Here is a 17,592-nt window from a genome sequence, read left to right on the forward strand (position 1 = left end):
AATGTTGACATAACACATGCATGGGAAATGACAAACCATTTAAGATTATTAATTTATTATACAAACCCTCTCTTTTTCTTCTCTCTTCACTCCCGAGTTCTTCTTCTTCTCAAATACCTGCAAAAAATAAAACCCTATTTGAGAAATTTCATTTTATAGACCTACAAGTTAACAAAATATCGGGATTAGATCTCACACTTTAAAAATATATAGAAAAATGGACTTTTATCCTAATTTCGGACACAAATACCCTTTTGAATAAATACACTCATTTCACTTTCACTTTCTATCTTTTCAATCCCTATTTCGGTCTTTCATGCTCGATTCTGATGAGATATAACTAAATTCAATGAGATACGAGGGAATCCGACGAGCTGTGATAACATAAAATGACAAAATTTTACGTGAATTTGACTTTTTCCGCGTAAAATGTCCAAAAAGTATGAATTTTATCGTATAGCATCGTACGGCATCGTACGTTATAATTATAATGTATATTATAATTTATATGAATTTATCGTACATTATAATTATAATATATCGTATCTCATCGAACGGCATCGTACGTTATAATTATAATGTACATTATAATTTGTATGAATTTGATCGTACATTATAATTATAATGTATCGTATCTCATTGTACGACATCGTACGCCATCGTACGGCATCAATAATGTACGATACTATACGATAAAATTCATATTTTTTGGACATTTTAAGCGGAAAAAGTCAAATTCACGTGAAATTTTGTCATTCTATGTTATCATAGCTCGTCGGATTCCGTCATATCTCATTGAATTTAGTTATATATCGTCGGAATCGAGCGTGAAAGATCGAATGAAGGATTAAGAAGATATCTCAAGTAAAATGAGTGTATTTGTTCAAAAGGGTATTTATGTCCGAAATTGGGACAAAAGTCCATTTTTAGTTTTTTTTTTAAAGTGTGAGGTCTAATCCCGATATATTGTTAACTTGTAGATCTATAAAATGAAATTTCTCCCCTATTTTTAGAAGTTTGATCTTGAAATTTCAAGATTTAAACTCAAAATCATCAAAAAAACTTAAAAACGACGGGAACCTCACCGGGAAAGGCGGGATCCGGCAGGATCTGTGAGGAAATGGTTGTGCTCGCGTCGGGAAGGTGGCGGTTTGGCGGGATGCGAGCGGGATCTGAGAAAAAAATGCTTGGCTCGCGGCGGAAAGTTGTCTAGCTCAAACCGACCCAAATGACCATATTTTAGGGGAATCCGGATTACCACCCATTGTATATAATTATGTTTTTAAGAAAAATCTCAGATTCTTTGAAAATTTATTGACATTTAAAAATTTATAGACAAGCATGTCAAAAAAATTTCAAATAGATTCTCAAATTTTTTGAAGATTTATTTACAAATATGTCAATAAATATTCAAAGAAATCCCGAAATTCTTAAGATTTATTAACATTTAACAAGTTATCGATAAACATGTCTATGGATCTTCAAAGATGGAAATTTCCAGCGAAAAGTTTAAAAATAAAAAGACTCGAAATCATATTTGTAACTTCGGTTTTGCATAAAACAGAAACATTAAAAAAATAAATTAAAAATGAAGAACAAAAAGAACAAATTATTATATATATATATAAAAGGGAATCCGAAATCACTGTTCATTCAGTGTAAATTTACTGTTGAGAAAATTTGTCAAATGTCAGTTTTGTCCTTCGAATTACTAATATTTACAAGTCTGCCACTGTAATAACATTACAAATCTGCCATCCAAGCTGCCTGCGTCTCCTATCCTATAAAAGAAAATTCAAACGAAAAATTACAATCCTGCCATTGCTAAACTCTTCAAGACTCTCTAGAAACATCTTGAATATTTCAAATGTTTCAGCTCAGACATTACGGGAGAAAATATCCAGACAATTCTGGATTACTTACTACATAGTGTTTTCTTTTACCCTTACTCTATAAATACCCTTACTCTATAAATAGATACCCAAACCTGTAAAAAAAATTAAAAATAAATAAGCAAAGATCATCCTCGAACCCTTACTCAATTCATTTAAGAAATTGAACAAGCAAAACTTAAAATCCAAGAACAAGTTATCAATTCAATGATTTAAGCTTCAAATTTTTCGGCCAAAACAACTCTATCGCACAAACTCAAATCAGAACGAGCACAACACGAGTCCAAACAGAAACCAAGCCATGAAACCATAAAAAAAAACATCCCTAAAATTCCGGATCCGTACCTTGATGACCAGACGAACGAACGAAGAACATATAAAGAAAAGAAATCCTACCTCACACACGAGCACCAACGTTTCTCTTGGTCGTCTCTCTCTCTCTCTCTCAAATTTCTCTCGATCGCTCTCTGCCTCTCTCCCTATCTTGGAATCGATCAGAGCAAGCTTTTGCTCTTTTTTTTTTCTCTTTCTCACAAAGGAAGAACCAAAAAATACCAAAGAATAGTTATGGAAGAGAGAGAGAGAGAGGGTATGGATTGTAACACTGTATTTTAACTACACTTCCGAAACCCAAAATGGGATTTGCAACAGAACATTAAAAAATTGCCAAAAATAACATTTAATAAATTGTGCTTATTCATCTTGACTAATCAATTGATACCTGGACAAAGACGAAGATAAGAAAGGAAAAGCAATATTGGCATATCGGATCCATATTCTTTTCATAGTATTTGTTATATCATACTGCATATTCATTACAGAGTATTTGACTAAATTTTCTTATGTGTTGTGTAAAACATTTAAATTTTCATATTATGTTATGTAAACATTACAAAAATGGAAGTTAAGTTTAATAGGCTATTTTAACGGTTTTTATATACTGAATAAGTCGTAACAATGTAATATGCTTAATTTTATTATTATTAAAATATATCAGTAATATGATTAATTTATTAGTATTTAAATGTATCAAATAATCCAATTAAGTTTAAAAGCTATTTTAAAGTTTTTATATATTGATTAAGTTGTAACGATGTAATATGCTTAATCTAATATTATTAAAATATATCGGATATATGCTTAATTTTATTAGTATTTAAATGTATCAAATGATCCCGCTGCAACGCGCGAACGTATTTGCTTGTATATATATAAAGGAAAACGCAAGTTTCCTATTCACCTAGACTCAAAATACTGTTACGCATTCCTGTGAAATTACGAAAATGCCTTTTAATGATATCATAATTAAAACAATGCCACTGTTTGGACTCTAGATATCTCCAGAGTAATCAGATTCTGGACAAGTCTTCTGAGATATTAAAAATATAACCTATTCAATGTTACAAATTATAATGCCACTCTCTAGAACAATCTAGAACAATATGTTTCTAGATAAGTCTTTTGACATATATATATATATATATATATATATATATATATATATATATATATACACACACACGCACATAGCAATCAGATAGACGCCACCCAACCCTACCTTACCCCCCACCCCACCCCACCGCCAGCTCTTCAAGAAAGTCAGTAAACACACTTAACAAAATCAGGTAATTACCATAACTATCATTCATTAAAAAACATGCTTCGTTGACATCTAGACGAAACCAGAAGAAAGAAAAATTGTAATATGCCCATCTTACCCAGCGAACACAACCCACCTAACAAACCCACAAAAAGAATATCCTCTCTTCTCATCATCAATTAAAAAAAAAATCAGACAGATCAACTTTAGTTCATGAGTTTGAGTGAGGTATTACTATTAATAATATATCATGAGTTTGAGTGAGGTATTACTATTAATAATATAACATGAAAGCTTGGCATATTTACCGAGTATAATTAATTTTTTTCTATATGATGTATGAGGCAAAATCAAAACAAACTTCCAATCGAACTGTAGCAAAATTCTGATCGGAGAATATATAAAATGAACCACACTATTTATGAGAGAGGTCGGGAAGTGTAGCATACAAATAAAATTCTCCTTCCTGAGTATTGTTGTTCACCAGATTCACTGTTGTTCAAATACGTAAATAAAAATCAGCAATACCACGCCTTGAGTGAACCTCTCTATAAATCAAAAAAACACCATAAGAGCATTAAACTCGCTTAACATTATCCATGAAATTCAGATCAAATAATAGCACCAAAATCACTTCAAATTCATCAGTATCAAAATAATCAGCGGCTGTATCAAATCAATTTATCAGGTAAACTTTATGATCAATATTTCACAACACACACACACACACACACGAATACATACTCACATACACACAAAGACAAAGACATACACACACAAACTCTCACACACACAAACACTATGCTCTTTTCCCAAGTCCATGATTCAGATGTCAACAATGTTGACTTTAGATGTCAACAAATAATAACTCTGTTTACTTTTTTGTACGCAGTGATGAGGGATATTTATTTATTATTCAAGCACAGTGGTACTTGGGTTGAACCTGGTCGGTGTCACGAGAAATGATCTTTCGGAATCGTGGTGCCGTACAACGTCAACTTCGCTAGTTTGATGCAAATCATTTACACGAACTTGCGTAAATCACCATCCACTCATACTGTTGGTGTTGCATACTCGATGGCTGGTGCAGTGCAGCCTGTTGAGATAACCAACGATGACACGCTCAAAGGTTTCTTATATTTGCGGAGAAGACGAGAAGATGACATGGAGAAATTTCAATTGATATTGGAAGTAAATGAAAAACAATCGGGTCCCGATTCAGCAGGGATTGGATCCACTCCCAACAGCCGTGATAGTGGTTGTGTTGGAAATCTACCTAGAAGAGTTTCCGACATGCCATCTATAGCCGAGGAGGGGTGTGTTTGGTCCCAACTCCTAATCAAACTATGGGATTAGATGAGTTTATGTTATTTGACGATGCGACACAACGACGAGGCTCTCCACCACCACAAAACTGTCCTCCACCACAAAACTCGCCTCCACCACCACGAAACTCGCCTGCACCACAAAACTTGTCTCCACTGCGAAACTCGCCTCCACCACAAAACTCGTATCCACTGCGAAACTCGCCTCCACCACAAAACTCGTCTCCACTGCGAAACTTTCCTCCACCACAAAATTCGTCTCCTCTGCGAAACTCGCCTCCACCACAAAACTCGTCTCCACTGCGAAACTCGCCTCCACCACAAAACCCTCATCCGCCTCCACCACCACGCAACTCCAATCCTCCACTGTATTCGCCGCTGAATTCACATAGCGTCCCAAGTTCATCTACTAGGAGCGGTGCAGCTGATGATACTATTGTTTTGGATGTCAATTCCCCTGTATATATTGAGCTTCATGCACTGTATGCTAATAAAAAGGCTTTACAAAAACACTTGATGTTGTTCGCTGTAGTCAACAACTTCACATATAAGACAAAGAACTCAGACAAAAATCTCTGCACATTGTTTGTCCGGGAGAGGGATGTAATTGGTCTATTCGAGCTGTGAGAAAGGAAAACACGCCCATATTTCAAATTAGAAGGTAAATTGTCTTTATGTTCCATATGTTCTCTGTATGTTGACTTCTCTTCTTATTTCTAGTTGATGTCTACTGTTGACATAGATGTCAACAAACAAAAAGCAGATTGTTGCAGATGTCAACATTGTTGACATAATATGTCAACATTGTTGTTGACATCATATGTCTATAATGTTGACATCAGATGTCAACAATGTTGACATCTGATGTCAACATTGTAGACATAGATGTCAACAATGTTGACGTCTGTGTTATAATTTTGAAATTTTTCCCCGGTGATACTCATGGAATTTTCATGTTTCAGGTTTGACAAAGACCACAGCTGTGCCTTACAGGTAAGGCAAAGACATCACCCGCAAGCAACGAGTGAGCTAATTGGAGAGGTTGTAAAGCACAAGTGTATTGATCCAACGACGGGTATGTGCAGACCGAAAGAGATAATGAGTTATATGAAAATGGATTACGGTGTTTCCATGACTTACAAAAAAGCTTGGCTGTCTAGAGAGAAGGCACTAAAGTCCATCTACGGTAGTTCAGCAGATTCGTACGCGTTCTTACCTAAGTCAAGGTACATGATCGAGACTAAGAATCCCGGTTCTTTTTTTGACCTAGTCACTGGTGCGGGCGGCGTATTTGTCAGTTTTTTCATGGCACTCGGCCCTTGGAGAAGTGGTTGGGAGTACCTTAGACCTGTGATTGTCGTTGATGGTACCCATTTGAAGAACTATTATAAAGGAACGTTGTATACCGCATGTGGGATGGATGGAAACAAGCAAATATTTCCGTTAGCCTATTGTGTTGGTCCTTCAGAATCTAACGAGGCATGGAGTTACTTCTTCGCCAAATTGAAGGACGCATATGGGGAACGGGAGAATCAAGTATTTGTATCTGACAGACACGCTGGCATAATCAATGGCGTGATGACGGTATTTCCGAATTGTTATCATGGTTTTTGCATGTTCCATCTCGCCGGTAATTTGAAGACTGCTTTTAAGGGGATTACGAAGGATGTGAAGTGGAAATTTTACGGTGCCGCAAAGGCATACACGATGAGTGAATGGGAAAGTTACATGGTCATGTTGGACGCTGAAAATCCGGAAATACGTCGATACTTGACAAATGATGTCGGGAACCATAGGTGGGCACGGTGTATGTTCACGGAGAAAAGGTACGATATCATGACGAACAACAACGCGGAAGCATTGAATGCATTAAACGTAAAAGTGAGACAGTTTCCAGTTGCAAAGTTGATGGATTGGCTAAGAGAGAGGAGTATGAAATGGTTTTATGAATGTCGAGAAGCTGCGGCAAAAACACAAACGATTATGACAAAAGAATACCACTCCAGAGCGGACAAGTACATTGGATATGCTGTTCGAATGACTGTAAATGTTTAATAATCGTTGATATGTGTAATCTGATGTCAACATTGTAGACATAGATGTCAACATTGTAGACATAGATGTCAACAATGTAGACATAGATGTCAACAATGTAGACATCAGATGTCAACATTATTGACATAGATGTCAACAATGTAGACATCAGATGTCAACAGATGTCAACAATGTAGACATCAGATGTCAACATTGTTGACATATATGTCAATAATGTTGACATCTAATGTTAACAATGTTGACATCTGATGTCTACATTGTTGACATATATACGTTGTTGACTTCATTGTTCATAACTATATCTAATGAACCTTTTTTGTATAATAGGTCAGACCATCTTCAATCAACGAGTTTGAGGTAGTAGACAGAGAGGGGATCGTATTTGCCGTTAATTTAGATGATAGAACCTGTTCCTGTCATCGATGGCAGATGCATGATTTTATTTGTCCACACGCAATCGCGGCTTGCCGAGTTCGCAACCGTCCAGTTGAGAGCTTTATTTCTAAGGTATATACGACAGAGTATTTGTGGGCAACCTACGCAGCTGTACATCATCCTCATGGCGACATTTCGAGTTGGGATATTCCCCCTGAGGTGGAGAATATCCGCGTTATTGCGCCTCAACACCAGGCACGTGCCGCCGGTAGGCCAAAAAAACGAAGAATACCATCTCAAGGAGATGATGTTATTAGGCGCAAGTGTGCGCGTTGCGGGGAAATTGGTCACAATCGTCAAACTTGTAATAGTGCAACTCCATTGACCTAGCCTCCTTTGTCAACCTTTTTTTGTTGATTTCAAAGAATTGTCTACTTTGTTTGTGATTTCAGATATTATATTATCGTGTACTTTGTTTGTGATGTCAAATATTATTGTGAGTTCATACTTGTTTTGTGATTTCAGATGTCAACAATGTTGACATCAGATGTCAACAATGTTGACATACATGTCAACATTGTTGACATCTGAGTATCAAACATTGTTGACATGTCTAGGTACACAATATCATAATAAAGTACAGATATAATAATAAAATACCATAATTAATCAACAATATTATAATAAAGTACATATATAATGAAACTGAGATTAAGTTAAGGTTTTACATACCATAATCATTAAAGTACCATAATTTTAACAAAAAACTAAGATTAAGTTAAAGTTTTACATACCATAATCATTAAAGTACCATAATTTTAACAAAAACTGTTATTAAATAAATAAGAGTTTATGAATCAATTTAGCTCATTCATCCTTGTCGTTGTCTGATTCGGTCTCTCTTGCAATTTTCACCGCCCCGTGTCGGTAGAGGTCGATGGTGTACTTTTGTCGGTACATGGCGATGTCCTCTTGTTTGATTGCCAACATGTCAAACCCATGAGTCATAAACTCAATGGCCTTCACGACAACATGCCACAATCGCCGCTGTTTGACAAAAATAAGGTATTAGACAAAAATAAGGTATTAGACAATTATTCGTAATATTAAACATGTAACTATGTACGTACCCATTTCCCTGTTGTGGCATGTTGGCAGCAGTTCCGACTTTGAACTTGGCTGAACTGGTGTCTTCAATACCAAATCTATCAAATGCATGAAGAAAACAAAGCGCTAATGGGATGAATTCAGGCAGTTTTTGCACTTGGGCCGTCACCATTTTCCTATCTTATTTGTTTTCGGACATTGAATCGTATATTGTAATAGACCGTTCCCGAATGTTCACAAGTAGAAGGAGCCAATGCGACCTATCCGCGTGACAAACAGGCACGTATACGACATCAACGTCCACCCATGGCCATGAGTGCTTCAAGGATTTGTTTGTGGCAGTTATGTAGTCCACGATACGGGACTGATTTACCCAATCAAATTGATCATTGTTCTCACACTTCAGCCACGATTCATATCCTTGGATGCATAAGTTGTGAAAGAAGACGTTCATTATTGTGAACGAATCTTTTAGTTGACCCAACCACCGCTTCTTCCTGAGGTAGTATGATATAACATCGGCATGCTGCAATTACAATGAATAGACATGTAAGCATGATAGATAGGATGACATCAGATAACAACATTGTAGACATTAGATGTCATAAGATGTCTACAATGTCGACATTGTATACATCAGATGTCAACAATGTTGACATGAAATGTAAACAATGTAGACATCTGATGTCTACATTGTTGACATCTGATGTCTACATTGTTGACATCTGATGTCTAATTGTTGACATCTGATGTTAGGGATAAAAAAATCATACAAATAAACTGATAGAGAAAGGATTTACCTGATCGGAGAGCCACTCTTCGGGCGTCCACATCGTGTAGAAAAAGGATTTTGATCGCACTTCAAGTTCCGTGAAATTCCACCGCCACGGAATTTTGTCTTCCTTTTTTGAGTACCAACGGTCTTCTTCGTCCTTACTCTTCCTCACTCCAATCTTGAGCCATGTCTCCATTATAAGGACGTCTGCAAGAGAAGTTAGATCTAAATGAGGAGACAGCGGAATCTTTTGTACCCGATCGACACCTTTTACCAACTTCATAAATGGCATTGGGACTTGAGTTGGAGTGTATTTTTCTGGAGGTCGAATGACTCTTGTCAGTCGCTTCGGTGAATCTTCTATGTTTATTGGCACCAGCTGCCAAGAGTCCCGATTTTCCTTGTCCCGAGCTTCGTTGATCTCGACCTCCATCTCCTATACTGTTTTTCCCTCAGGAACCGAGCCAACCCATACTAGTTGACTGTCATCATACATCTCATCCTCGTACTGTTCAGCATCCAACTGCAACATGCGGGCTTTAGACTATGATTCAGTCAATTCTTCTTGACTGTCTTCTATTTGACTGTCTTCCCTGGCATTACCGTCACCTCCTTGGGACTCGTGAACAGGGCCTATAAAAAGGAGACCGGACATTACGTTAAACATATTTCAAAAAATACCATAGATATCATCAGATGTCAACAATGTTGACATGAGATGTCAACAATGTTGACATCAGATGTCAACATTGTTGACATCTCATGTCAACAACATTAGAATTACCTTCTTCGGCTTATGTCTTCCCCTCCCATTCCATCTGTTCTGAATCGTATATTGTAATAATATTACCTTCTTCGGCTTGTGTCTTCCCCTCATTTTCCATCTGTTCTGAATCGTCTTTGTCTCTGTTCTCTTCATCTTGCTTCTCTTCATATCCCTTTTCATCATCTCTATTCTCGTCGTCATATTTTTTCTCTTCATCTTTCTTTTCTTCTTCATCTTCTTCTTCTTCTTCGTCTTCTTGCTCTTCTGCAACTTGATTGTCTTCTTGTGGCGGCACAGGCTCTTCTTCAACTTCTCGAGGCAAAGCCTCAACTTGACTGTCTTCTTGTCGATGCACCGGTTCGACAATCTTGCGGGACAATTCCATAAACTATTCATTCATACTTGTCTTGAATGATTTGAATTCATGTTTCATGTCTATCTTAAACAAGCTCCACTCTCATTTCAAGTGGTTGACCGTGTCTTCGACACTCTTCAACCGAGCTTGTGAAAAATTAAAGATGTGACAATTTGACAAGCCTTATGTTATGTTCTCTACATGTTACAGATCAGTCCATATTACCTCGAAGTCTGTGCTTGGAACTGCAAAAGCAGTTTCAGATGGGAGGGATGTGTCCCCTTCTGATTCAATCCGAGCCTGTAATATCAACAATAAATCTCAACAATTTATCAATAATGTCAACAATATATCTATTGTTTGTTGACATCGTCTGTATGTCAACAATTTTGACATCAGAAGACAACAATGTTGACATCAGATGTCTGTATGTCAACAATGTTGACAACAGATGTCAACATTGTTGACATCTGATGTCAATATTGTTGACAATGTATGTGACAATGTATGTCAACATTGTTGACATACATTGTCAACATCTCTTTCAACAACTCTCAATGAAGACAGAAAGTAATTACCTCTGCTTTGCCTTTCTGGTTTTTCTTCTTCTTCTTTTCATCTAACTTAAAAATAGTTTTGGATGGGCGGGACGTGTCTGTAGCAGATTCAATCTGAGCCTGTAATATCAGCAATAGATGTAAAAAATTTATCAAGAACGTCAACAATATATCTATTGTATGTTGACATCAGATGTCAACATCTATTTGAACAAATCTCAATGAAGAAAGAAGATAGATTTAAAATATTTACTTACATCTGCTTTGCCTTTTTTTTTTTTCTTCTTCTTCTTCTCATCTGACTTAAAAAAGTGATCTTCACCGATGGTGTTGAACGCTAACTCCTCCGATTGAAAATCGATGTTTTGGAATGTGTTTTTCAACACATGAGTCACCGATTTCCAGCGTCGCATCAGTGGAATAGCTGTTTCCGACACTTTGTCACACACCGCGAGTGACATGAACACATGCATCGTCTCGAATGCCCAAATCTGTAGTGGATACACAAATGAGGGAATGTTGATCTTCCCTTTTGAGTCGGACTTCCCGCCAACGTTCTTCACGTATTTGACAGCGCTTTCATGAAAGAATTTCCAAACCACGTTACCCCACGGATATTTGATAAACTGGTTTAAGTCCTTGACCAGCTTAACGTACAACAAATCAGGAATGTTGGTGTGGCTAGGTGCACCGAGGAGAACGTTGCACATGAAGTGAAGGATTAAGAACTTCACCCGCCTCTCGGGATTGTCCCACCCTTTGCTCTCCTTCAGATTAGAAGTCAACACTGCCCGTGACTTCAGTGTGCCATTATGAAAAATGTCCGAGTACAAACCACCGTCAACAACTTCATTGTACTCGGGAGCTTCAAAGTTGTCGACGACGCGGAGACCAGTGATTTCTGCGAAGTGCTTTATCGTGAAAGCACGTGGTTGTCCGGAAACCTCAATAAATAGTGCATCTTCGCACTCCTCCTCGCCATCATACCTACCAACCCTCATTAGCAAGTGGTTGATAATCTTCGAAGAGCGGTTGATTTTTGGTAGTTGAAGAAACTGGCCAAAGAAGCAATTGCTAAACAATGACCTCTCTTCTTCGGTCATTTCCGCAGCTTCCTCGAATTTCTCGAGGGATCCAAAGAAACTGAAATTATGGTCTACAATGTTCCCTTCAGGAACAAATCTCGACCAACCCTGAAAATAAAAATTAACAAATAAAGAAATGATATGAGAATCAAGAAAAAAAAAACAATAAATTGTTGACATCTATGTCAACAATGTTGACATCAGATGTCAACATTGTAGACATATGTGTCTACAATGCTGACATCCGATGTCAACATTGTTGACATCTATGTCTACAATGTTGACATTAGACATAGATGTCAACATTGATGTCAACATTGTAGACATAGATGTCAACATTGAAGACATCTGATGTCAACATTGTACACATGTGATGTAACCATTATGGACATAGATGTCAACATTGTAGACATCATTGTCCACTGTTGATATAGATTTCAACAATGTTGACATATATGTCTACAATTGTTGACATCGATGTCAACATTGTTGATATCTATTCAGAGACAAATACAACAACAATACAGACCGATTCCCATGTTCAGAGACAAATATTCCAACAGATATTCAGAGATAAAATCGCCAACAAATATTCAGAGACGAACCGATTCCCATGTTCAGAGACTAATATTCCGAAAAATCAAGAAAATTTCATCAACAACACTAACCCATAATTTCATCAACAACACTAACCCAAAATAAATCAATAAAATCGAAATAAATCAATAACTGTTAGGGATTTTGGATCAAAGACTAACCTTTGAAGTTCCCATTTTTGTACGGGGTTTTTTGGGAATCACTTCTTCCTCTTCTGTGTCGGATGAACTCGCCGTGATGTTCTTCCTCTTTGGGGGCTTCGTCGCCGCGATTTTCGTCCGGGGTTTGGGTTTGGGCGAAGTTGTTGTTTTCCGTTTCCGAGTCGGCATTGGACTTGCCGGCTCCTCTGGGACTTTAGTTACGATTGTCCGAGGACTCCGACGCGGGGTGTCGGACGCGGGGGTGATGGGTTTGAGTCCGCCATTTTTCTTCTCGATGTTAGGGGTTCGGGTGAGAAGTGATGGGTTTGAGTGGGTTGAGAAATGAGAGTTACGTTAGAGACGAAAATGGGTGGGTTTGAGTCGACGGTTTCCTGGAGGTTACATGTAGTTACACAGAGAGAGAGAGAGAGAGAGAGAGAGAGAGAGAGAGAGAGAGAGAGAGAGAGAGAGAGAGAGAGAAGTCCGACGGTTTTGACGTGAGAGAGAGGGAAAATGAGAAAAGTTTGAGTTTGAGATGAGAAATAGGAGAACAATTCGGGAGAAATGAGTTTTGACTGAGTCTTCATTTAGGCTGAGTAAATATAGATGCCAATTTGTAAAGAAAATAGATAGTGAATGGCAAACTTGATTTTTTACTCTTGTCATGGTGTCATTTTGGGACAAATTAAGGTTTTAGTGGAAAATGGGAAAAAGTTATCAAAAGAGTGGCAAATTGGGCAATTTCTCATTATTATTTCTCATTATTATTTCTAGAATAGCTTATTTAATGGGTGATGATTCAAACTTCAAAGCGAAAAAGTGGGTGTATCGGATTTCGATGTATTTACATGTGTTTTATTTTTAAACCACAAATATAAAATAAAATCAACGTGGCTGATATATAGAAACTGTTATTACATGTGTATTATTTAAGACACCCGGGAAAAAAAAACTATTTCAAATATAACTGTCATTAAACAATTATGTAAAGAAAATATAAAATAACAATAAATTAGTTTATTGTTATTTTTATTTTAGTTAATATTCATTTACTGTTTGAATCACATCTGTTTTCTTCAACATAATTTTGTACAAATTTTTTTTGTTGAATCGAATTGTTTGTTCAAATAATTATTTATTTTAATAACAATCACAAAGAAGTTTACTTTCTTTTCAAGAAATAATGTAAGTTATATGTTCAATGGATTTAAGAAAATGTATATGATTATTTATTTATATATAAATTTGTAATGCACAGTTTTATATTTAGAAGTTTATGTATTTCATTAAATTTTTGTACTGATAATATATTTTTGAGTTAGTGCAAATAAATTTATCTATTTAAGTTTAATGAAGGTGCCAATTACATATATTTCATCGAATTATTAATGAGTTAATTATGTTTAGAAAATTGTTACCTTAAAAGCATAAAACAAATGTTATGCCATTGAATATATAAATTTTCAGAAAAATGAAAGTAAAAGATAATAGCTATAATAACATTTTAGATAATCCGTTTCTATTGTAGTAAGAGATAAAAATATTTACATTTAAATAAAATAAATTTACTTTTCAATAATTTGTATATATGTAAATTATTCATTGGACACCAAACAATTTCTTTTAATGATAAGAAATTAATAAATTATATGTTTAACTTATTATCATAAATATGCAACAAGTATCTTCGCTCCGCTGCAATGCGCGGGTATTCTGCTTGTAAATTATATGAAGAAATAAAATAAAGGATATTTTGGTAGCAAAAATTTTTCTCTATGTCATAATCATAGTCATACTTTTGAAATAAAAAGAGTAATGAATTTTGGTCAAAAAATTTATAAGTAGTCCCTAGTTTTGGAATTATCCCATAAACCAGAGCTCAGCCCAATATGAGTCCATATGCCGCGTTGATCCGGCCCATATAATAACCCAGGCCCGCTAAATCATTTTCAGTCTGCCAATGTCATCATCGTGATTTCAAATAACAATTCAATTTCGAAAAAAAAAAAATTAAACAATTCAATTTTTAATTTTTATTATCCAATTTGATGTTTTCATTCTGAAAAAAAGATGAGACTTTTTTGTGTGCCATCTCTAATTGCTTATTACAAAAACAAAGTTCTCTTTTTATATAATTAAAAAAAAAAACCTCTCATCCTCTCCGCGATCGACTTTACGGGAAAGTCCTCAAAATCATAATTGCACCCTAATTCGAAGGTAAATTCTGATTATCAATCCTTCGGTTAGGTCTTTTCAAGGTCGTTAATGGCGTTGGTAATTTTTATTTGATTTTAGATATTTGCGATCAAAATGAAAGGAGAGGTTGAGCTAGAGGCGGTGAGTTCCCAGGACCCGGGCGACTCGGACCCTTTGTTGGCGAACCAGGTCGATTCTTCGCCGTCAAGCTCGGCTGAGATTATCGGCGAAGACGATGTTGAGTCCGGTTCGATTCCTTGCTGTCGCATTTGTCTCGAAAGCGACGCCGAGCCAGGTGATCGTGGTTTATATGTGTGGGTATAAGTTTCTACTTGATTTTCGCTTAATTCATGATTTTGTGCTTGTATTGTATTGATTCTGTTGTGTTTCGGCTTTTGTTTGTTTAGCTAAGTTAGGCCAAAGAAGTGGAAATGTATTAAGATATAAACCATAATAATGCAGTATTAGGTTTAGTTAATTACACTCTGCTGAGCTTTAGGTTTAGTTACTTTGCAGAAATTAAATCTGGTTTTTGTTGCTGTTATTGGAAAGCCAAATGTCTGTGTTTGACCTGTAACTTTTCTTGTTGTGATCATACAGAGGACGAATTGATTTCGCCGTGCATGTGCAAAGGCACTCAACAGTTTGTCCACCGCGCTTGTCTCGATCATTGGCGTTCCGTCAAGGTACTTCTTCTGTGTTTTCGACTCGTGAATTTGGTGGTATTTGCATCGATGTAATTCTGATTTTCTAAACACGTTGAATTTGATGGCTTTTGTGTAGGAAGGGTTTGCTTTCTCTCATTGCACAACTTGTAAAGCTCAGTTTCACCTCCGGGTTGATTTGTTAGAGGACAACTCTTGGCGTAAAGTCAAGTTCAGACTTTTCGTGGCGAGGGATGTTTTCCTTGTATTTTTGGCTGTACAGACGGTGAGTTGGCATACTCTCTAGCAATATCTTTTTTATGTGTAATGGTTTGTGTCTGATCACACTTGTATCCTTTTTGTTTTGATAGTACATCTTTTTTCAAGCCAAGTAATAAGTATTTTGTTAAGAACGTGACTGAACTATTTGGAGATTCAAATGACGGAAGAATGTAACCTTTTATGTCTCTTCTATTGAGGATGAAATTTTCTAGTAGGAAAATATACTGTCTCATCAATGTACCTTCGACTTCAGATTTATTTTTCGCTATTCTTTCTATCGTCGTTTTTTTCTTATAAACTGTTGGAGAAGATCATCGTAAATGCTCACTAGCTCATTTTTGAACACGTGTTCCAGGTAATTGCTGCGTTTGCTGGCTTTGCATATATCATGGACAAAGATGGGGAATTTAGAAACTCGTTTAGTGATGGGTGGGATCGCATTCTGTCAAAACACCCTATCCCATTTTACTACTGTATAGGTAAATCGATCTTTCTCTGTATGAAATCCATACATAGCTTTGAATTAATCTTTTAAAGTTGTCTTTCTATCTTATGGAACTAAGATGACATGCCTGCTTTCATTTATAACGGAACATGAATTCTGCTCATCTAAATTGCACGAACCCTAGGTTGCTTAAGATGCTACGTTGTAATGCATGAATCCCAAGATAAATAAATATTAGTCAGGGCTGTGAGACGAGACTGAATTCAGACTATATCACATTGCTTGAACAATATCATAATGTGCGAGTCCAATTCTGTTTGTCTTTCTACATTACACCAGTACATAGTAATCTCAGACTATCATTTATCTTATGTTTCTCTCTTTCTTAGTAAGTCGTTCCAATCCCGTGCGCTGAATGTGTGTGTTCATTACCAGGGGTACTAGCCTTTTTCGTACTGCTGGGATTCTTCGGGATCATACTGCATTGTTCGTCTCTGAATGGCAACGACCCTCGCATGGCTGGTTGCCAGAATTGTTGTTACGGTTGGGGTATATTAGATTGCTTCCCTGCTTCCATGGAAGCTTGCTTTGCGCTGGTTATCGTGTTCGTGGTTGTTTTTGCGATTCTTGGTATAGCTTATAGTTTCCTTGCTGCAACAATGGCTATACAGAGGATTTGGCAGAGACACTACCACATTCTCACCAAGAGAGAGCTCACAAAGGTGAACCTCTGAACTTTTGCCTGCATTGTATACCATGGATTAAATAGGCTCATATGATTTTTGTACGCTGGGATTTATCAGGAGTATGTAGTAGAAGATCTTCATGGATCATATGCCCCTCCAAAATTGGACGCTGAACATGAAGAGCGTCTCAGAATGCTCAAGTTGCTGTAACATATATTGCAATGATGGATAAGTGGAAAATTTATTCTCGATGTTTTTTTTTTTTTTTTTTCTTACTTCTCTGTATACGGAATGGCTGCTGGATTATCTGTTTCAAAAGTTTCTGATGAGGAAAGTGACTTCTTACTTTTTCTTCAATTTTTTTATGGATGTGTAATTACAATCTCTCAGATTCACAAAATATAATAATCTGAAGTGCACTATCAAACTTTATCTTGGCGTCCTATAAACATTAAATCAACCCTGAATTTGAGTTTAAGTTTCTTCCTTCGTATATATTTTACTAAAAATATTGAAAGTACATATAATAAATTAATCAGTATTATTTGTAGCCAAACATTTGGAAATGAAAATTCAGATGTATCGATGGAATCGATCGATTTTCGACGGAATGAAAAAAACATATATGCTAATCGATTCCATCCACCGTTTTTCTTTAAATTTTAATCTACGCCTTTGAATCATCTTATACAAAAACTATTTTCTTTTTT

At 36.3% G+C, this 17,592-nt stretch overlaps 2 protein-coding genes across 2 annotated transcripts; both read left to right on the forward strand.

The window, feature by feature from the left end:
• Positions 1-4,569: 4,569 nt before the first annotated feature.
• Positions 4,570-6,872, forward strand: LOC149400986 (uncharacterized). The gene is made up of 2 exons (XM_089610567.1): positions 4,570-4,808; positions 5,780-6,872. The coding sequence occupies exons 1-2, from the start codon at positions 4,570-4,572 to the stop codon at positions 6,870-6,872; spliced, it is 1,332 nt and encodes a 443-aa protein (XP_089466693.1).
• A 7,810-nt stretch (positions 6,873-14,682) lies between these two features.
• Positions 14,683-17,309, forward strand: LOC149400987 (RING/FYVE/PHD zinc finger superfamily protein). The gene is made up of 7 exons (XM_089611837.1): positions 14,683-14,846; positions 14,925-15,120; positions 15,426-15,511; positions 15,609-15,755; positions 16,107-16,230; positions 16,632-16,918; positions 17,000-17,309. The coding sequence occupies exons 2-7, from the start codon at positions 14,940-14,942 to the stop codon at positions 17,090-17,092; spliced, it is 918 nt and encodes a 305-aa protein (XP_089467963.1). The 5' UTR covers positions 14,683-14,846; positions 14,925-14,939; the 3' UTR covers positions 17,093-17,309.
• The last annotated feature ends 283 nt before the right edge of the window (positions 17,310-17,592 follow it).

The sequence above is a fragment of the Urtica dioica genome, chromosome 4 (genome assembly GCF_054948205.1).
Source record: "Urtica dioica subsp. dioica isolate 48M chromosome 4, U.dioica_male_clone48M_v1_H2, whole genome shotgun sequence".
NCBI classification, from domain to species: Eukaryota; Viridiplantae; Streptophyta; class Magnoliopsida; order Rosales; family Urticaceae; genus Urtica; species Urtica dioica.

Coding starts and splice junctions, on each gene's coding strand:
- LOC149400986 (XM_089610567.1), top strand. CDS start 4,570: ATGGCTGGTGCAGTGCAGCCTGTTGAGATAACCAACGATGACACGCTC. Junction 4,809..5,779: donor CCATCTATAGCCGAGGAGGG/GTGTGTTTGGTC, acceptor TTCATGTTTCAG/GTTTGACAAAGACCACAGCT.
- LOC149400987 (XM_089611837.1), top strand. CDS start 14,940: ATGAAAGGAGAGGTTGAGCTAGAGGCGGTGAGTTCCCAGGACCCGGGC. Junction 15,756..16,106: donor TATTTTTGGCTGTACAGACG/GTGAGTTGGCAT, acceptor CACGTGTTCCAG/GTAATTGCTGCGTTTGCTGG. Junction 16,919..16,999: donor CCAAGAGAGAGCTCACAAAG/GTGAACCTCTGA, acceptor GGGATTTATCAG/GAGTATGTAGTAGAAGATCT.